This window comes from Stenella coeruleoalba (genome assembly GCF_951394435.1).
Source record: "Stenella coeruleoalba genome assembly, chromosome: 8".
Lineage (NCBI taxonomy): Eukaryota > Metazoa > Chordata > Mammalia > Artiodactyla > Delphinidae > Stenella > Stenella coeruleoalba.
Genome location: NC_137154.1, coordinates 79,027,423 through 79,050,006, shown reverse-complemented (window position 1 = coordinate 79,050,006; position 22,584 = coordinate 79,027,423). Strand labels below are relative to the sequence as shown.

Here is a 22,584-nt window from a genome sequence, read left to right as displayed (position 1 = left end):
TTTTCCATTTCCTATAGATTCTTACTTATTTTCCATTTAGAGATCCTTCAACAGGTCTTTTAGGGTAGGTTTAGTATTGATGAATTCTTTTAGTTTTTGCTTGTCTGAGAAATTCTTTATCTGTTTTTCTATTCTAAATGATAATTTTATTGGGTAGAGTATCCTAGCTTGCAGGTGTTTCCTTTTCAGGATTTTAAATATATCCTTTCTGGCCTGCAATGTTTCTGCAGAGAAATCAGTTGATAGCCTTACGGTGATTCCCTTGTGTATGGCTCTCTATTTTTTTCTTGCTGCCTTTAGAATTCTCTATTTAAAAATTTTTCCATTTTAATTATGATATATCTTGGTGTGGGTCTGTTTGGGTTCATCTTGTTTGAGACCCTCTGTACTTCCTGTACCTAGATATCTATTTCCTTCTTCAGGTTTCTGAAGTTTTCAGACACAATTTCCTCAAATACATTTTCACTCTCCTTCTCTCTCTCGTCTCTTTCTGGAACCACTAAAATGCGAAAGTTGGGACACTTAATGTTATCAGACATGTTTCTTAGATTGCTTTTAAAAAAAATTTTTTTTTTTCTCCTGGTGCTCTGATTGGATGATTTCCATTATTCTGTCTTCCAGATCACTTATGCATTCTTCTATATCACTTAGTCTGCTATTCATTCCTTCTAATGTGTTATTTCAGCTATTAAATTATTTATTTTTGACTGGATCTTTATATTTTCTAGTTCCTTGAGAACATGTTCATTTTTTAGATCAATTCTTTTTCCTAATTCAAGTAACATTTTCACTACCAATGTGTCTAACTCTTTATCTGGTAAATTGTTTATTTCTCTTTCATTATTTATTTTTTCTCTTGATCTTTCAATTGAGAGTAGTTCCTCTGCCTTTTCATTTTTTTAGACTTAACTCTCTCTGCCTCTATGAATTTAGGTGAAACAGTTACCTATTGCATCTTAAAGGGGTGTTCTTATGTTTGAGTGTCTCTATGCTGACTACATATGTTCAATGCCTTTGGTGGGAGAGCTGGATTTGATGTGGATGCCAGTCATGTCTTTCCTCAGAGTGTGCTGGAAGCTATCGCCTTGGTAAGTGGTGGGGCTGGAGACAGAGCTGGCCTGGGGTGTGAGGCAAGGCTTCTTCTCTGGTCAGTAACCATCACTGCCCTCCCAGGGTCGGGGTCTGATCCCATGTTGCTGCAGAAGAAGACCTGTGTGTCAGGCTCGAACTGGCTCCATTTCCTTTAAGTGTGGGTTTTCCCCACTCCCCACACCAGGAATTTTGTCCCAGGAGGGGAGTGCTGAATCAAGTGAGGTTCATGTGCATACAGCAGTCCAATGTGCTGTCTGTGCAGGCATCTGTGGTTCTGCTCAGCCACAGACCATGGTTGAGTCTTTTCCCTGGTCGCAGCTGCCCCAGATCAAGGGCTGTGCTGTGGCATGGACTAAGTGGGGTCCAACCATTTGCTTAGCTTGAGCTGAGGCACATGATGAGGTGGTTGGAGGAAAACAGGCAGCCACTAGAGCAGACCTCTCTTCCCTGACATGGGGGCAAGACCTCTTTGTCTCTCACAACTGATCACTATCTTCAACCTCCTCTGTGCCCCAAAGGGGAGGCAGGGCCTCTGTGGTTTCTCTGTGTATACTGGGGCAAGGTGGTGGGTTGAGCTGTGGTGTACAGCGGCTGCCCTCTGGACTGCTTCTAGGGCACCACTTGAGTAAGTGCCAACAATGGCCACCACAGCCCACCCAGGGTCCACCCTGGGACTAAATCACCTCTGCATTCCAAAGTCAAGTCTTTTCCCTGGTCCTGGCCACCCCAGATCCAGTGCCATACTGTGGCATGGACTAAGAGGGGCCAGAGCTTTTGCTTAGCTCAGTCTGGGGTGTATGATGAGGCAGTCACGGGAAACTCAGCAGCCACTAGAGCAGACCTCTCTCCACCTTGCCCCAGAGGCTAGCCAGTGCACACACACTCCTCTTGAATGGAGCCCAGGATTCTCCCAGCCCTTCTATTTGTCACAGTGTTCCTCCAACCAGTGAGGGGGCTTATTTCCTCCATGTAGGACCCCAGGACTGGGATGCCTAGTCTGTGGCTTGACCCACTCACTCCCCAGGGCTAGGGTCTGCCCATATAATCACCCTTTTCCTCTGAGTCCCCTCTCTGGGGCACAGGTCCTGATTTGATTGCTTTTCTTCCCTTCCTACCTGATTACATGTGTATTTTTCTTACAGCCTCGGTTTTAAAGGAGTCCTTCTACCAGTTCCAGTTAGTTTTCACTGAGAAATGCTCCTCCTGTAGATGTATTTCGGATTTGTTCAGGGGAGAAGATGAGGGTCACATCCTCTTATGCAACCATCTAGTCTCCTTAATCCATTTTAACTTTAAATCATTTAATTTCTTTTTTACATCTTCATTGGAGTACAATTGCATTACAATGTTGTGTTAGTTGCTGCTGTATAACAAAGTGAATCAGCTATATGTATACATATATCCCCATATCCCCTACCTCTTGCGTCTCCCTCCCACCCTCCCTTATCCCACCCCTCTAGGTGGTCACAAAGCAGGGAGCTGATCTCCCTGTGCTATGAGGCTGCTTCCCACTAGCTATTTTAAATTTGGTAGTGTATATATGTCCATGCCACTCTTTCACTTCATCCCAGCTTACCCTTCCCCATCCCTGTGTCCTCAAGTCCATTCTCTATGTCTGTGACTTTATTTTAGTTGTGCCCCTAGGTTCTTCAGAACTATTTTTTTTAGATTCCATATATATGCCTTAGCATATGGTATTTGTTTTTCTCTTTCTGACTTACTTCATTCTGTATGACAGTCTCTAGGTCCATCCACCTTACTACAAACAACTCAATTTCGTTTTTTTTTATGGCTGAGTAATATTCCATTGTAATATGTGCCACATCTTCTTTATCCATTCATCTGTCAATGGACACTTAGGTTGCTTCCATGTTCTGGCTATTGTAAATACAGCTGCAATGAACAGTGTGGTACATGACTCTTTTTGAATTATGGTTTCCTCAGGGTATATGCCCAGTAGTGGGATTGCTGGGTTGTATGGTAGTTCTATTTTTAGTTTTCAAGGAACCTCCATACGGTTCTCCATAGTGGCTGCATCAATTTACATTCCCATCAACAGTGCAAGAGGGTTCCCTTTTCTCCACACCCTCTCCAGCATTTATTGTTTGTAGATTTTTGATGATGGCCATTCTGACTGCTGTGAGGCAATACCTCACTTTAGTTTTGATTTGCATTTCCCTAATGATTAGTGATGTTGAGCATCCTTACACGTGTCTGTTGGCAATCTGTATATCTTCTCTGGAGAAATGTCTATTTAGGTCTTCTGCCCATTTTTGGATTGGGTTTTTCTTTTGATATTGAGCTGCATGAGTTGTATATTTGGAGATTAATCCTTTGTTAGTTGCTATGTTTGCAAATAGTTTCTCTCATTTTGAGGGTTGGCTTTTCGTCTTGTTTATGGTTTCCTCTACTGTGCAAAAGCTTTGAAGTTTCATTAGGTCCCATTTGTTTATTTTTGTTTTTATTTCCACTTCTCTAGGAGGTGGGTCAAAAAGGATCTTGCTGTGATTTATGTCATAGAGTGCTCTGCCTATGTTTTCCTCTAAGAGTTTTATCGTGTCTGGCCTTACATTTAGGTCTTTAATCCATCTGAGTTTATTTTTGTGTATGGTGTTAGGGAGTGTTCTAATTTCATTTTTCACATGTGGCTGTCCAGTTTTCCCAGCACCACTTATTGAAGAGAGTGTCATTGCTCCATCGTATATTCTTGCCTCCTTTATCAAAGATAAGGTGACCACATGAGTGGGTTTATCTCTGGGCTTTCTATCTGTTCCATTGATCTACATGTCTGTTTTTTTGCCAGTACCATACTGTCTTGATTACTGTAGCTTTTGTAGTATAGTCTGAGGTCAGGGAGCCTGATTCCTCCAGCTCTGTTTTTCTTTCTCAAGATTGCTTTGGCTATTCAGGGTCTTTTATGTTTCCATACTAATTGTGAATTTTTTTGTTCTAGTTCTGTGAAAAGTGCCAGTGGTAGGTTGATAGGGATTGCATTGAATCTGTAGATTGCTTTGGGTAGTATAGTCATTTTCACAATGTTGATTCTTCCAATCCAAGTATATGGTATAGCTCTCCATCTGTTTGTATCATCTTTAATTTCTTTCATCAGTGTCTTATAGTTTTCTGCATACAGGTCTTTTGTCTCCTTAGGTAGGTTTATTCCTAGGTATTTTATTCTTTTTGTTGCAGTGGTAAATGGGAGTTTTTCCTTAATTTCTCTTTCAGATTTTTCATCATTAGTGTATAGGAATGCAACAGATTCCTGTGCATTAATTTTGTTTCCTGCTACTTTACCAAATTCATTGATTAGCTGTAGTAGTTTTCTGGTAGCATCTTTAGGATTCTCTATGTATAGTAAGTATCACATCATCCGTAAACAGTGAAGGAAACGATAGCAAAGATCAATAAAACTAAAAGCTGGTTCTTTACAAAGATAAATAAAATTGATAAACCATTAGCCAGACTCTTCAAGAAAAAAAGGGAGAAGACTCAAATCAATAGAATTAGAAATGAAAAAGAAGTAACAACTGACACTGCAGAAATACAAAGGATCATGAGAGATTATTACAAGCAATTATATACTAGTAAAATGGACAACTGGAAGAAATGGACAAATTCTTTGAAAAGCACAACCTTCTGAGACTGAACCAGGAAGAAATAGAAAATATAAATGGACCAATCACAAGCACTGAAATTGAAACTGTGTTAAAAATCTTCCAACAAACTGTGATTAATTTTCCAACAAAGAAAAGACCAGGACCAGATGGCTTTACAGGTGAATACTATCCTTCTCAAACTATTCCAAAATATAGCAAAGAGAGGAACACTCCTAATCTCATTCTATGAGGCCCTGATACCAAAACCAGACAGATGTCACAAAAAAAGACAACTACAGGCCAATATCACTGATGAACATAGATGCAAAAATCCTCAACAAAATACTAGCAAACAGAATCCAGCAGCACATTAAAAGGATCATACACCATGATCAAGTGGGGTTTATCCCAGGAATGCAAGGATTCTTCAATATACGCAAATCAATCAATGTGATACACCATATTAACAAATTGAAGGAGAAAAAACATACAATCATCTCAACAGATGCAGAAAAAGCTTTCGACAAAATTCAACACCCATTTATGATAAAGTCTCTCCAGAAAGTAGGCACAGAGGGAACTTACCTCAACATAATACAGGCCACATATGACAAACCCTCAGCCAACATCATTCTGAATGGTGAAAAACTGAAACCATATCCACTAATATCAGGAATAAATCATTTAAATTTAAATAGCATCATTTGACTTCTGCCTACCATATTGGACACAATAGGTCTAGATAAATAAATGATCAAAATTTTAAAAATTGTTTTGCCTTTTTCAATTCTAATATAAAACACATCATAATTGAAAGCAGTGTTCTCTAAACTAGAAGTTTACTGTTATTAAACGTCAAGTATTAAGAAATAATACAACTATCTGGATTCAACAATAAATTTATTTCTTGACAATCAAGGGAATGTGATCAGAAGTGAACAAATCAAAGTATAATTACCCTCTCAGACAAATAAGTATTTCATTCTATTTACCTTGCAGTTTCCTGGCGAAGCGCATTGAGAAATGTGTCTGGGTGGAAGAGTTCTGATAGGTCAAGTGTATCGGAGAGAAGAGTCTGGTTTTCAGCTCTCTCTACCCAGTTCTAGGAGGAGGGAGATACACGAACACACATTTAAAAACTTTGCAAACTTGAAAGATAAAGATTGGATACAGATATGGTGAAATAGTTCCCACTAAAAACCAAACCAAACCAAAAAATACCCTCTCTTGGTCCTTCTTCTCACCAGCTATTATCCTATTGATATTTATCTGTGCCACTTCATAACAAAAAAACATTGTCTAATTTCATCTATAGTATTTGACCTTTTTAAAACACTTTGACCTTCTTAAAACACTTTCTTCTCTTGGCTTCTCAATCACTACAGTCTCCCAGTCTTTCTTCTGTCTTCCTGACTATAACTTCTTGGTGTCCATCATTGACTCCTCCTCCTTTCCTGGAATTCCCAATATTGGGGTGTACTCAGGACCATTACTTGGTCAATCCTATAGTTTTAAAGACCAGTATGCTTATGATTCCCAATATTGTATCTGCTACTCCTTCCTACCTGTTTCCTGTCACTTACTTTTCTGACATTTCCACCATGATGTTTAACAGTTATCTAAACATGTTCAAATCAGAATTCTAAATTTGCAAGACCACCTTCCTCTTCTCTAGGAAATCTTCTTTATCACCAGAATCCTTCAGCTCAGTGAGAAATTCAATTGATTGCTCAGGCCAAAACCTTGAAATTATTTTTTATATCTCTCCCATGTCCCACAGCCAAATTCACAGGTCTGATATAAAAATCTTAGCACTTCTTCATTTCCACATCCACCACCCTAATCCATAACACCACCATATTATCACTTGGATTACTGCAATAACCTCTTAACTAGTTAGCCTGTTCCCTGCCTACATCTGTTTTTCCCTCAGATATGTTCATGATTTGCTTTCTTACTTCATTCAAGTCTCTGTTTAAATATCACCTCCTAAGTGGCCTTACCGGACCACTCATGCTGAAGTGTCACCCTTTTCAACCCATTAACTTTCTAATTCCTTTAATCTACATCAATTTTCTCTACAGCATACTGATATTTATTAGATATAAAGTTCAGTTCAGCTTCAATATTTCATCAAGATCTACTATTTGCCTTCACCTTCTGGCAGGCCCAATAAATAGATGCTTACTTTAAAAATGTCCTGACATTCCCAGAAATGAATAATATAAATATGTGTATAAGCACAGATGTTACTACCCTATCTAATAAGTGTAACAATGTTGCAAATGCCAACAAGGTATGACATTTAGATTTATTTAAAATATTAGATTATTTACTATCACATATAAATGGGCATTTTACATGCCACTTGGAGTGAAAATAACTCCTTATGTGCTCTATAGGATGAAATTCTCTTGCTCTAAACTATAAATGAGAGTTTATTATTGCAAGAGTAAAGTTTTAAAAATAATCGTGAAAACTGTTAATTTTATATAAGAAAATTAAGAACTCTAGAGTTCAATAAATAGAGAAATTGATAATTATTACAAATATTGAGAGACTACAATAGCTAGACAAGTGTACGGAAAAATGTTGGAAGCATTTTAGTCAAGAAATATTAATAAAAATTTAACTAGTATGAAAGAATAATATACATATTTGGTTATCTTGAAATTCAGACCTTTGTAAAATTGTTTGACATACTTGCATTTGCAACACTAAATAAAATTATTATTAAGAACAAAATTTAATTGTAGGTTACTTAGTTTTATTTAACATGAGTCCTTCAAGTTCTAGTTGGGAATACTTTCTATCTTGTGAGAATGAAGTAACAATGAAATATTAGCTTTGCCATCTTGAATTTTCTCAAGGAGAAACAAGGCCCTAATATCATTTACAAAAAACTCCAATATAAATCATCTTCAATCTAGGCATAAACAATTTTTTAAAATACAGAAAAGAAAGAAATAAAGAAAAATTAGATACATCAAACATTTATTTTCTCACTTTTACAATTTCAAAACAATAGACATTAAAAGGAATATTTATTTAGGAACAATTTTTCATTGAGGTTTCGAATTTGTGGCGGTTAAAAAAAAGACTGACAAAATCATTAATATAGATTAACAATCATTTTCAGGACATGAAGTATGAGGAGTTTTGAGATTTCTTCAAGCTATAGACCTTATGTTCAAGGTTCTTCCTAGAAAACATGTTACTGAAATATATTTTCCTAAACTATTTTTACTATTCACAAACAAGTTAATATTATTGGTAGTAATATTAAATATTCTACTTTAATATTATGTGCAATAGACAATTAGATAAGCGTATATATCTTAAAGTCCTTTTAAAGTGTGACAATGTGTAAATTAACAATGAAACCAATCGCCGCTTTTCTTGCTTGTGAAGAGTTTTCCAGCTGCATATAGCTAACAACAAAGTGAACCTGACAGAAGATACATTATAGAATGGAAAATCAGCATGCACTTATCATTGACAATGATGGTGAGGACTATGACTGATTTAGGAATCAAAGGTACACATGTTTTGTTCATAACTTTCCATTGGGTTTTCAGAAATAATAACAGTATTTGATAGGATAGACTTATTGACTATAGCAGAAAAATTGTCAACTACTTTCATTCTTCTTCTTTAACCAAAGATAAAACTATATGACATAAAAGACATTTTTCAATTGTCTTGTTTTATACTAATAAACTATGTTCATACCAGATGTAATAGAATACTTTAAGTGGTAAAAATGGCTGTATAAAGCAAGGAAAGCCTTGAAACAGTGTTTTGAAAATAAGGGTACCAACATAGCAAATGTTACTAACAATCACCGGTTACTTTCAGGGAAAGTAATTTGTTTGTTAGAACCTGCCAGTTCTTCAAAAAACTAAACTTGTCTTAAGAGTTTAAATTCTCTGCATGTTTTCTGCTGTAAAGATCCCCTTACTGTGATACTCCAGGTAGCTGCTGAAATTGGTATGCATGTGATAAACGCTGAGATGCACATAAAAATTCAGAGAAGATTTTGTTATCTTGAAAGCCAATTATGTTGCTATACTGTCACATTTCTAGACCCAAGATTTATCTTCTGCAAGCAGTACAAATAGCATGGTTTATAGGATTGCTTCTATAAAACTGCCAATCATCATAGACTACTGTTTAGTATTCCAAATGTGCAAGAGAGTTGACTATAGGCAGAAGTAATCAGCTGACAGTATTGAGAAATTATTGTCTCTGTACAAAATCTGACGCCTAAAATTCTGTAATTCTACTGCTATAGTAATAGCTATATTTTATTAGATAAAATTTCAGATATACTATACCCTAAGTTCATTCTATAATGGTGATAATCCAATTTAAAGTTTGACTGTATGTTAATCTTAAATCTCAGGATTTTGGCAAAGATGTATTTTTCTATGCAATTCTAATTTAATGTATTTATTTATTATATATCTCCACTAAATGTAGAGATTCTTATTGGCAGAGCAATGAATGGCACATAATAAAAATTCAATAAACATTCACCAAATGATGAATAAATTAAAGAATATGAATAAAAAATACCCGTAAGGTAGCTCTTCTAGCTGAGTATAGTACATGAAAATAGGGATGCTGGAGGTTTTTGACCACATACAGACTATTTTTTCAATTTTGTTTATGTAAGTTTTCCTATGAATATTTTTACGGAGTACCCAGTATGTGTAAAACATTGCAGTAATGACTGTGAAAGTTACTGAGTTAGGGGAAAAAAAGAGATTCCCTTCTCAGGAATGCAAAGTATTGAAGAACCTTGCAAAATTGATTAAGACACCTCAGAAAATGAAAGAAAAGTAAACAATGTAATTTTAATAAAATTACTTTTAAAGTTCAAGATCTTAAGAGAAAATTAAACAAGCCTTCAAATGTTAGATGGTGGAACAGAGTATAAAGTTGAACAATAGTGTTCATTGGGTAGATTTAAATAGAAGCTAAAATCTCAGAAATATCTCATGGGTACTACAAAAATACATCTCAGCAGGTGTATGAATCATGATGATTGGGAAGCATGAAAGAGATTTATGTCAGTTTGCTTGAGAATAACCCTAAGATTGACTGAATCATTCATTTATTCAACAGATATTTATTGAAAAACCTACTTGTGTAAGCCACTGTTCTACATGCTTGGATAGAGCAGTAAACAGACAAAAATCTCTGCCCTTATCAAGCTTCCATTTTAGTGGAGGAATACAGAGAAAACAAACAAACAAACAAGTAAAATATATACACTATTAGGTGGAGATATAGGCTATGGAAAAAAATTTAAAAGGGAAACAGGATGTAAAGTATCAAGGAAGAGGAGGGTTACAATCTGAAATAGGATGGTCCTGAAGGGATAAAGAAACTTCTTTCCTTGAAAAAAAAAAAAAGAAGAAACAAGGAAAAAAGAAACTTCCTTGCAGATATCTGAGGGAGAGCATTCCAGGTAGAGGAAACAGGAAGAATAAAGTCCCTTTGAGGGAGTGTGCCAGGCTGTTCATTGAAAAGCAAGGAGACCAGTATGGCTGGAACAGAATAAATTAGGAAGCAAAAAGTAGGAGAGGAAATCAGAGAGGTAAACGGGCCAGATCTTGTAGGTTGCTATAAGGATTTTGTTACTCTGGATGAGACGAGAAACCGTGGGGAAATTTCCAAGAGAGGAGTGATATAATCTGATGCTTTAACCAGAATATTTAGACTGCTGGGTTGAGAACTGACCAGAAAGGAGACCAGGGTGGAAGCAGGACTAGTCAGGTGGCAGCTGCACCAATAATGACTTCAATCAAGGTAGTAGCAGTGAAAGTGGTGAGAGGTGTCTCAGAATATATTTTGAACATACAACCAAGGTAATTTTTCTGATTGAATGGATGCAGTATATGAGAGAAGAGTTAACAATGATTCCAAGACCTTGTGCCTATGCCTCAAGAAAGGTGGAGATGTCATTTACTATTACGGGAAAGACTGCGGGTAGCACAAGTTTTTCAGTAAAGGGCAGGAGTTCAGTTTTGAATATGTTAAGTTTGAGATGTTTATTAAACATCCAAGTGAAAATACTGAGTATACACCAGAGTTAGGGGAGAATACTGGGCTGGAGCTATAAATCTGAGAATAATAAAAGTTTAGATGGGATTCATAGGCATGAGATCACTATGGGTGGAGTACAGATAGAAAAGGACAGAGGACTGTGCTCTAGGGAATCCAATTAGAGATGAGGGAATAGAAAAGCCAGAGAAATAGACAGATAAAAAAACAGAAGTGTGTGGTGACCTTGAGGCCAACTTATAAAAAGTTTCAAGGGGTAGAAACATCTTTTAAAAATGTTGCTGATAGATATCAAAAACTCTGAGATATTATTATAGAAAGGGAATTTGAGTGTGAGTTCTATCATTTATCATACACATTTTGTAAACTATTCTTGAATATGGGGTTTTACTTTTCGCATCTTTAAAAATGGAAATAAAAATATGTACCTCATATATTATAAATATTACTAGATTGTGTCTAAAGCACATGTATGCCTGAGATCCAAAATATGCTCAGTTCTTATAAATATTCATTTTTCTTTCTATCCTTCATTTGATCATTCAAAAAGTTTGAGTATATGTTTGAAGTGGTGCACTGAAAGAAAAGAAAGTGATCTGAAGCTCAAATATAGGTCACTAGTACATTTTACTGCTAGGGAAGTAAGAAGAGCTATTTAGATGAACCCAAAAAGGGTGTAACGAGCCACATTTCTAGATCTAGAAATGCCAGTCTGATGTATTAGTGATAATTAGGGTTAAAGGGGAAGAAATAAGAGCTAGAGGCTCACAGATATTTTTTTTTCAGTGAAGAATTAGTTTTCTTGAAGTGGGCCATAGAAGTAAAATGCAAAGTGAAAAAGTTAAAGCAATCTATGTGGCTAACAACAAGCATCTTTGCAGACATGCGAGAAACTGTGTGCCTGAATATTTGAACAAAAAATAGGAAGCAGCACCTAAAAAGAATCTCAGAAAAACATAAGAGTGAAGGGGCTGATGCCTATACTAGGGAAAAATATGCTTCCCAGCGTTCCACAGTGGGAGGGGATGGAAGGAAGCAACATAACATTAGCGTCTGCTGATAGAAAAGGTACTTTGGTATAGTCTACTACACAGTGCCCAAATGAGGCCTAATTCAGACTTAATTCAGGCCATTACAGGAATGGAGATAGCATTAAGTGCTTCTAGGTTGTAGTACTTCTGCTATTTATTCCTAGAGTACTGCACTTCCTTTATCATTTTGATTGTTGTGGCTTATTTGTTGTCTTTCCTGATAAACTCTAAGGATAGTTTATATGTCATGCTGAATGGCATTTATTATTAATAATAACAACAATAATAACTAATTCTTTTTATTGCTTAAATCACCCCAGATTTCAAGGACCTTAACAGTTGATATAAACAAGATTCCATCATAAGATTGATGGGTGGCAGGATTTGGTAGTATATGAGTGTACCAGCCACTGGCTCGAGTTAGGCCAAAAAAATTGTGTAGAGTTCAAGAAGTCACTATAAATTTTAAAATGAAAGAAAGAACTTACTGAGAAGCTCAGTCCTAAAAAATGGGCATGAAAGCTTGCCAATGACACATGGCACCCCAAGTTTGGTTAGCAGTAGAAGTAAAATGAGACATTCAGGAGCCCATTAAACATGTGCAGAATACTGGGTCTGTTTAGCACACCCAAGCCTAACTGGGTACTCGATATGAAGGTCTTATATCCTTAAACAGAATCAACTCATGAGCTAGGTTGGAACAGAAATTGCAGGCGTAGAGTCAAGGGATCCAACTGTGAGAAGTTGAAAATATGAAGACAGAGGGAAAAAGGCAAATGCTGACCCCACAGATTTATGAACTGAGTAGAGAACATGCTGGAATTTAAAATGATCAACACAGAAAAATCAGACTATACTAGGGAGAACTTCTGTAGAGGCTATTCTGCAGGCCAAAGGGGAAACAAACTGGAAATCAGGAACCAAAGAAACTCTCAGAAGATGTTATTTCTGAAGAAAGAGCAGAAAAACTCGAAGTCAGGAAAATAATTCTAGGGTCTCAATAGGAAATAATATGTTATATATATTATATTATATTTATATATCTAGTCCATTCATTTGTTCATTCATTTATTCAGAAGGCAGTATGCTACGTATTAGAAATACAGTGGAATTATTATTTTTTCAAAAGTCCTTGCCCTAAAGGATCTTAGAGACCATAGGATAAATGACTGCAAGACTCTCTTTGGCTGAGACTGCTTGGGTACCTAAGGGTTCTCTGGCTCTCTCTAAATCACCAGCATTGAGAGGACAGTCTCAAACCCATGTCATCCAGTAGAGTAAGACTCTCTCCATATTGAAAAATGATCCTCTAAAACATAATCTGATTTCTCTCCTTAATATCCCACAGTGTTCCCTTTTGCCCTTATGATCAAATATAATCATAATCTGATTTCTCTCCTTAATATCCCACAGTGTTCCCTTTTGCCCTTATGATCAAATATAATCCCTTAATACATTATCATAACATGGCCTTTCCTGCTCCACCAGCCTAATCTCTGAACACCCCTCCTTGCGCTCTATGCTCCGCTTTTAGTTATTAAAAGTGCATGGCTTACTCTTGACTCTGACCTTCCTCTTGTCTGGCACAGTCTTTCCTCTTGTCCTCGCTTGGTCTATTCCTACTAAGCTTTCAGCTTAAGCATCACTTCCCTGTTCCCATGTAGGTTAGGTACTCTTGCTATTTGCTCCCATAGTACTAGACTTCCTTTGTCACTCTTACTGTTGCTGTTTATTCGGTTGTCTATTTTTTCTGATAAATTGTAAGGACAGTTCCTTGGGACACAATGTATATCTATTTTGTTTACCATTCTATATTCAGCAACCTCAGCACAGTGCATGGCACCAAGATAGAATTTTTAATTGCTAAATGAATGAATGTAAGAAATTTAAATTCTGTGAGGCAGAAACTGTATCAATTGACTAATCATTTTATCTCCAGTACTTCACTCAGAGCTTAGCATAAAGTTGTTGCTTATAATATGTTTGACTGACTAAATAAATGAATGCCATCTTGACCCAGTCACTCTCACCTTATTTGCACAAAACCCCTGTATTGATCAGGCACTATGTGTAATACTCTCAGTAGCTTGTTCTGTTTCCTATATGTTATGCCCTAAATGAAAGGCTCTGGGATTTTAAACCATGGCTGGAACTGGGCTCAACCTGCTGTGTACCTATTTGGAATCAGTCTGATCATTACACTTTCATAAATAACCAAAAGCTGCCATTTTCTCAGATCTCTGAAAATAGTACTTCTAATTCTCCCTGCCCTCCCAATATTCTCAGCCCTTTCTTCCCCACCTAAGTAGCCACGCTGTTCCTCTAAACTTTGTAAGTTGCTCTGGTTACTTATCTGTGAAACATAAAAGGCATGTATGAAATCAAAGGACCTGGCAGACCCTTGACTAGATGGAAAGTGAATGCCAAACACTAAAGGTTATCTTAGGGAAGCAGATATCTGTACATTCATAACTGAAAAAAAAATATTAAGGCAGGAAAACAATAAAAATATATCCTTAAGTGGTGACATAAATGATGAATTATTGCATATTCCCTAGGTAGAAAGATAAGATAAACTATGGTCAAGCCTGAAAATTATCCTGAAGGTTAAAAGGATATTTTATCATTAAAATTAAGGCTAAATGCCTATAAAGCTTTTTAGAAAATCACACAGTGAAAAAGTTTTCAGTTTTGATGATCAGTATACAATATACTCAGTATGAATAATCATGCCAGAAAATTGTAATAATTTATGTAAAACTGCTTTAAATGATATTAATTTCAGTATCAATAATATATTTATTATATGCACAAAGCATAATTATTAAGCATACTTACACGTATAGTGTAATAAAAGCTACCCATTGGCAGCAAATAAAGTTTCTGCCCTTTATAAAATAATCTAATGCAAATAATACTGATACATACATTAAGTGATAAATTATCACAGCCATGCAATTATAACATACCAAGGACTTCAGAGCATTTCTGTATTTTTCTAAGAGCACCGATGGACTATTTGTCCTTCCTCTTCTGACTTCTCTATCCTTCCTTCCCTCCATTTTTCTGGCATTTACTGATAGATTATATCTGGACATATACACAGTAGATAGGAAGATGGGTAAACCCGAGTCTCTGCCTTGTTCTTCTCTACCTGCTAATTTTAAACTCATTTTCAGATCCAGTAGTTTCTTCTTCAATAATCCTACAACTGAGAGGTTGATTATACTGGAAGCCAAATAAACATTCAGATGAGTTCTGGCCCCTTCAAAGGAGTACCATTGACAGACTGGCAGCATAGAGTAAGAGGAGAGGAAAAGATGAAATTACACAAGGCAAGGCCCCCCTAGAGGAAGTGTCTAAAGAGATGAGAGGAGATGAAATCAAGTATACAGCTCTACGGATGAGGCTTCAACAGCAGAAGGTCAACTACTTTTGTATTAGAACAAAGATGATGAGGGTGGGTTTAGACAAATTTGTAGGTGGGAGGGAAGGGTAGGCATTTTCAAGTGGTCATATTTCATAGCTTGAATTTTCTCTGTAAGGTAAAAAGCAGGGTGTTCTGCTAAGGGAAAAATTAAAGATGTGGACAGGTATGTGCACTACTAAAAAAAAAAAAATGAATGAGGATTGCTGTATCTAGAAGGACACTGATCAAGTTACTCCTAATAAGCCGATATGACAAAGAATGTTATTTGTGAAAGCAGTGTAACAAGCAGAGGAAGAAGGCAGTAAGACAGTGCAAAACCATACAGGAAAAGTGGTACATTGCGTGCACCAACTGACCTATAACATTTGCTATTCCTTAAAAAAAAAATAATCACCTTGTCTTTCTCCGTCTATATCGTTCCTTATTCTGTTCAATTTTCCTTCATTTACCTGACTGGGCCACTCTGAAAAAACTTGATCAATTTGGAAAAAAACAAAACAGAAAAAAGCAGCTCCCTGTAGGGGGGACATACCCTAAAGCAAATTAGTCACAGTTATGAATAAGTTTCAGTTACCATCTATATGATCCATCTATATTAAAATTGTAGATTTTTCTCTAAATTCTCAAAAATTATGAAAAGCCACACTACACAGAGAGAACACAGTCTTTTTGTTTTGTCTTTTTTTAAAGAGTGCTAGGTAAAATCACAGATGACAGAATAAGAAAGGAATATACGGTGCTCTATGAACAAAATCATAATATTTTCACTAGTTGCTAGCAGAATGGTTAACAATATGAGAGTTTGTAGTACAATCGTCATACAGTCATACAATTACTAAATAATTTCATCTTACCTGTATTGCAAGGGCACGAGCTACAAGACCTCTAAGGTATTGTAAAGGATCTTCTGGACCTTCCCACTTGCTTTGCCATGTGAGAGGACACTGCAATTTTAAAAGGATCAAAATTAAGTTTACATATACAATATTACATATAAAAGATCTTTTAACATTAGTGTGATGGGGAAACTATTTTGGCATAATTCACATTATGTGTATCATGAATTCATTTCATTAAGATATGTCTTTTTTCTATTTTATACATAATATCAATAATGTATATGTGTCAATCCCAGTGTATGTATAAAATAGACAACTGATGGGAGCATACTGTATAGCACAGGGAACTCTACCTAATGCACTGTGGTAAACTAAATGGGAAGGAAGTCCAAAAGGGAGGGGATATCTGTATGTGTGTATGGCTGATTCATTTTGTTGTGCAGTGGAGGCGAACACAACATTGTAAAGCAACCATACTCCATAAAAAAATTAATAAAAAAACTTTTTAAAAAGATATGTCTTTTCTTTGATCTTATCTCATTAAAATTGAATGATAAATAGAGTCAGAATGAATTGACCTGTTTCTCTAAAAGAAAATATTTTTAAGTAAAAATTCTTGAAAGAATAAACAAATGAACATAAACCAGTATATAGAAAGTAGCAAACCATGTTTTCTTGAAATGATATGTAATGAAATCAAATTAAATTTCACAAATTCATTTTATAAGTAGTAAAGACAAAAAACAACTAGTCTTGTGTCCCTACAGAATTACAGAAATTTTATCTCCCAAACCACACCAGATATATGACAAAAAGAGAATAAAACAGAAAATACTCTAAATTAAAGAAATAAATAAAACCTTTCTAAAAAAGTTACCTTTTTAATATCTGACCTTCTTTTAACTGACATTCTCCATTAATAAATTCATTATAATATTCCTTTTCTGTGAGAGTTTTCTGGATTTTTCAAATATTATGTAACTATCATTCAAACTTAATATTTATTTTTCTCCAGTGGAATAATAAGGAGAGAGCATCAATTTCTTAACCCAAAACACTGTCTGATTACATAGCTGAGAAACTACTCCAGGCTAGAGTATATCAACAATGTATGGAAAATGGAAATTGTAAGATAACAAACCTTACAGTGAAAAAAAGACCTTAGAAAACATCTAGTTCAATTACTCTAGGTGAATGAAGTAAGCCTTCTTAGGAATATGGTAGCTAAGTGCTGGAGCTATGCTGTGAACTGAAACAGGTGTGATGACTTTAAAACATGATCCCTAAATCCTTTGACAATTCTGTGGAGACTTGAAGTCTGCTCTTCTTCTTAAATAAGTGTCCTGTGAATATAGCAGAAGTGATGTGGTTCCAGTTTCTTAAGAAATTGGTTGCTTGTATTTCCTGTCTTTTGTGACTCTTGATCTTGGAACCCATCCAACATATTGTGAAGTCCAATTTTTGGAGAGGCCCATGTGGAGATGAACTGAGGCTCCCAGCTCTCAGGCAGCACTGACTTGCCAGCCACATGAGTGAGCGGAGTGGAAGAGACAAGCTTTCTCTACCAAGGTCTACCCAAATTTCAGCTCTGTAAGCTTAAAATAAAATGATTTTTTAAAAATTATTATGTTTTAACCTGGTAAGTTTTGGTGGGATTTGTTATACAGCAAGACTTAACTGATACAGTTCTTTGGTATCCAGAAGCAGGGTTCTACCTTAACAAAAACCTAAAACATATGGCACTAGATTTGAGACTGAGTGGTGGGCTGAAGCTGCAAGAACCTTCAACAGAATGTAAGTGAAAACATAAAGGGCTTCTAAGAGAATAGTGGAGGTCTAAGGGACTTTGAGGACTTAAAGGAAAGGGAGGAAACAATCTCAGACAGACAAAAGTACTCTTGGGACCTTAAGGGCATGCCTTGCAGATCCTTTCTGTTAAACAATAAGGCTTCAATGACTCTTAAGGGTGTTGTCCCACAGCCAACACACAAGAAGCCTAAGGTAGAGAAAAAGGCTTATCACAAGATTTATGGCCATAGTTTTTGTCTAATGTGAATCTCAATGAGATTCAAAGCAAACTCACAATCTTAGAATACTGTTCTGGTGTAAGTTTCATCTGTTTGGGATTAATGGGGAAAAGAGGGCACAATTAAAAGAGAACTTTGGACCCCAGAATCCCTATGGGTGGGAAGCAGGTTGAGAAAACCACTCAGCTTCAAACATGGCTAAATCTTATTGAAATGTATGGATAATTAAGAGACGAGAATCAACAGCTCAGAGGGCAAAACCAAGAGCCATGGATAATTATTCCCAGGGAACAATATGGAATCCTAATAAAGGAACTGAAAACATAAGCTTGCTTAGATTTCAGAATTGCTAAGGACACGTGAGCCTCCCATTTCCTCATTTTTTGAGTGGGAATGTCTATTGCAGTTACCTGTCCTACCATTTTATATTGGGTTTGTAGGGGACAATAACTTATCTCTGCACATCATAGGTCTTTAGTTGAAAACCATGCTTGAGAAACTGTTTTTGAAGAACCAAACCCAAGAAGCCTCACCCATACTTCCACCTGATTTTGATGACAACATCCGGCCTGAGGCTGTAAAGGAATGAGACATCTCGGGAAACATGGAAGGAGATGACTGCATTTTACATGTGGGAGAAATGCAAATAATTTGTGCCCAAAGGGCAGACTGCAGCAGCTTCAAAACATGGTCCCAAAATTACTTGATACTCTTCCCATTGAGAGTTGAGGTCTATGTCCACCCCACCCCTTGACAACCCGACCAATAGAATAAGGGAGAAGTGACGCTTTATCAGTTTTCAGATCTAGGTCTTAACAAATTCACAGCTTTCATTTCCTCTTTCTTGGGGTATACACTTTTAGAACCAAGATACCATGTTGTGAAGAAGCCAAGTAGTCCATATAGAGAGGCCCATGTGGAGACATCTAGAGAGCAACCAAGGCCTCTAGCCATTAGTCCCGATAAACTACCAGCCAATAATCAGCACCACCTAGCCAGCCCCGTGACTGAGCGTCCATTAAGTAGACCCTCCTGTTCTAAGCTGAACCGACTCAGCTGGTGTCACACGAAGCAAAGACAAGCCTTCCCCACCAGACCCTGCCCAAACCACACACTCATGAGCTGAATAAATGATTGTTCTTGTTTTCAGCCATTAAGTTTCAGGGTAGTTTATTACGTAGCAATAGATAGCTGATAGGTCAGGTTTTCACATTCTAAGTTTTATGCTTTTCCTGTTGTAGAAAGAGAGCTCCTTTATATAGTGTTTAATTACATAATGTAAGTTACTGGTAGGCAACCTTTAAGGTGCTCCCAGTGACCCCTGCCACTTGGCATTCATCTCCATCCTTGTGAAATTCCCTCACCTTGAGCATGAACTGGTTTTAGGGAGTTGCTTCTAAGGAAAGAATATGGCAAAAGTGATGAGAAGCCACTTCTGAGAGTAGGGTACAAATATTGTGACTTCTGTCTAGCTCACTTTCTCTTCATCTCTTCCTTGTTCACTCTGTGTGAAAAAGTTGCATACTGTGGGTTGCTTTATGTAGATGCCCGTCTAGCAAGGAACTGATATGTCCAGTCAACAATAAGTGAGGACCTGAGGGCTGCCAACAGCCATCCCATAAGTGCTCTGAGAGGCTGCAGTAATTGCAGCCCTGGTGACTGCAGACTTGTGGGAGACCCTAAGACAGAACACCCAGCTAAGCTACCCCCAGATCCCGACTCACAGAAACTGTAATGTGATAACTTTTCATTGTTTTGTGTCACTAAATTCTAGGGCAATTTATTACACAGCAATAGATTAACTAAGAGAACTATCAATATTAGTGTCAGATGTAATACTTTCATTCAATACATATTCAAGTCCTTATTGTCCATCCATTCAGCAATTACTGAGAGCCTATAATGTGCAGGCATTATAAGGTCCTGGCTATCATGGAGCTTACATTTTACTGGGGGATAAAGGCAATATACTTATTTCTAAATATATTATAAGAAAAAGACTACACAGTGCTAAATCCTATGTAGAGAATTACAACATGATATGTGATATGACCGAAGTAATATGAAATGATAGTGATATGATAGAAGACTATGAGGAATAAAATCTTCACCCTAAAGAGCATTAGAAACCAGTAAAGGAGATACACAGCTAATGTCCCTGATGGTGTTTTAAGGATGACTTATATAGCATGTTTCTGGAGCTAAGAGGAAAACAATGATTTAATCAAAGAAATCTTAGTAAAGGAAGTACTGTGAAGCTTTGAAAGTTGTGTTGAATTTTGACAAAGGTAGACATAACTGGAGGGGACTTTTTAAGCTAACATTTATGTGTTAGTAACTGTGCTGAGTTTTGGATATGTACCAGAAGCAGGTACTATTGTAATTTCCATTTCACAGAGGAGAAAATGGAGACACAAAGAGAACAGCATATCCAAAATCACAGAGCTGGAAAATGGCAAGTCCAAGATGTGAACCCAGGTAACCTAACTCTAGAGTCTGTCAGCATTAATTCTGCCTCCAACGTATTTTACATTTCTATAATGTAATTTCTATATTACACCATTTGAGATTTGTCAACTGAAAAAAAATGCACAATGTGAGAGTTGTGCATTAAGTTTTACTTGGGGCAAAATGAGGACTATAGCCCGGGAGACAGCATTTCAGATAGTTCTGAGAAACTGCTCCAAAGAGGTAGGAGGGAAGGTGTATGATTTTGTGTGTGATTTTGATGAAGGAGGAGTACATGTAATCAAGCACATATTTTTTGCAGAAGGTTGCTGCTAGTTTTGTGAAGATTCAACATGACAATTATGTATTGGGAATTAAAGTTATAATTATGGGGAAACTAAGGCTTAGAGTAGGTTTATTTAACTAAACTATTTTTTTTAATCTAAATGGTAGAGAACTTGAACCCAGGTCTAACTCTAAATGTAAACTTTTTGTTATCCCATGCTTTTCATGAAAGATGTCATAAAAGCAAAACAGGATACAAGCAGATTTCCTAATTCACTCTTTTTCAAGCATCAATTAATTAACTGACAACTCAGCAATAACCTGTTAAATAGCTGCTATTTGTCAATCATTTGTTAGGTCCTGTGGATACAAAGTTATAACACAATCCCTGTTCACAGAAGTTTGCACTAGAGGGTGAAATAAATAATAAAAGAAGACAGCTACAGACAATACAGTAAGTTCCCTGATAATGACAAGCACTGTGCTCGTGAAACACAGATGTAAGGTACACCAAATTCAAACTGTGCCTAAGGACAAGAGTCAGGAAAGGCTTTCTGGTGGAGATAATGCTTGAGGTGAGTCTCAAAAGATAAACAGCTTACAGTAAAGTAAAGAAGGACAGTAAGAAAAGGAAGGGGCATTAATAAAAAAGACATGAGACAACTGGGCTGATGGTCAGACCATGAAGCTTTTGAATGTTTATACTGAGGAGCTTAATCTGGAAAGCAATGATAAAACTAAATTACACTTTAACTAGGGAAGTGACACAATCATATTTGGATTTTAGAAAGATTATCCTAGTAGAAATAGGGAGAACAAGCATTAGGGTGATGAAACTGCAGTCAGAGAGGTGAATTAGGAAGGTACTGTAGAAACACTTGTGCAGCACTTGCATGTGCAGGCACTGTTCTCAGCATTTCACCTGTATTAACCCTTCAGACTTCACATCAACCCTCTGAGATGGATAGTTATTACTCCCATTACGAACATTTAGAAACTAAGGTAGAGAAAGGTTAAGTGACCTGCACAAGTAAACATTCTAGTACATAATCTTGGATGTTTTAAGTTCCACTCCGCAACCTTAATATGTTTACTATATGAACTTTAAAAAAAAGGACCACAGTTAGTAACTCTTTTCCCTTTTCATTTAATAACGTAATTATCTATACTACTGACAAACACCACTATCCTACTAATAAAAATGACGTGCTGATCCTCACACATGAGTGAGACACTGGTAATCCAGTATCTGCACACTGCTGAAGTTAAGCCAACACTGGATTATAGTTTTTGGAAATGGATCGACTTTCATTGGACTCAAGCTTATTGCAGTGTCTGACACAGGGAGACGGCATGGAAATTGCTATTTATTTCAAGCACTAGAAGTTGCACTGGGATTTCACCGTAGGTGGGAAAACAGAATTCAGTTTACATTTTTTTTAAAGAAAAGGAAAAAGGAAAAAAATATATAGTTCATTGTAATTTCAATTTCACATGAAGTGATTAACCCATATGGGCAGTTTACAAATTATCACTAACTCCTATACTAGCCATAAGTTACAAATTTGTACAATTAATTAAATTAGCTAAAATCCATTTTACACACATATACATGATTAGAGAGTTATATTTCAGAAGGATAAAGATAGCTGCAGAGTAAAACACTCTAATAATAGAGCCCTTACTATATAGAGAGAGTCTAATAGAATAGCCTCTCTTCTATTTGGAAGAGAAAGTATAACTCAGAAGATAATTTGTGATAAA

At 36.4% G+C, this 22,584-nt stretch overlaps 1 protein-coding gene across 1 annotated transcript in view; it reads right to left on the bottom strand.

Moving 5' to 3' along the window:
• Positions 1–22,584, bottom strand: part of DYNC2H1 (dynein cytoplasmic 2 heavy chain 1) — a 376,702-nt gene that overhangs the window by 26,054 nt on the left and 328,064 nt on the right. The window contains exons 85-86 of the mRNA XM_079929106.1: positions 16,076–16,165; positions 5,681–5,790 (exon numbers count right to left, since the gene is read on the bottom strand). Coding sequence (XP_079785232.1) covers positions 5,681–5,790; positions 16,076–16,165 — 200 coding nt within the window. The remainder of the gene's footprint in view (positions 1–5,680; positions 5,791–16,075; positions 16,166–22,584) is intronic.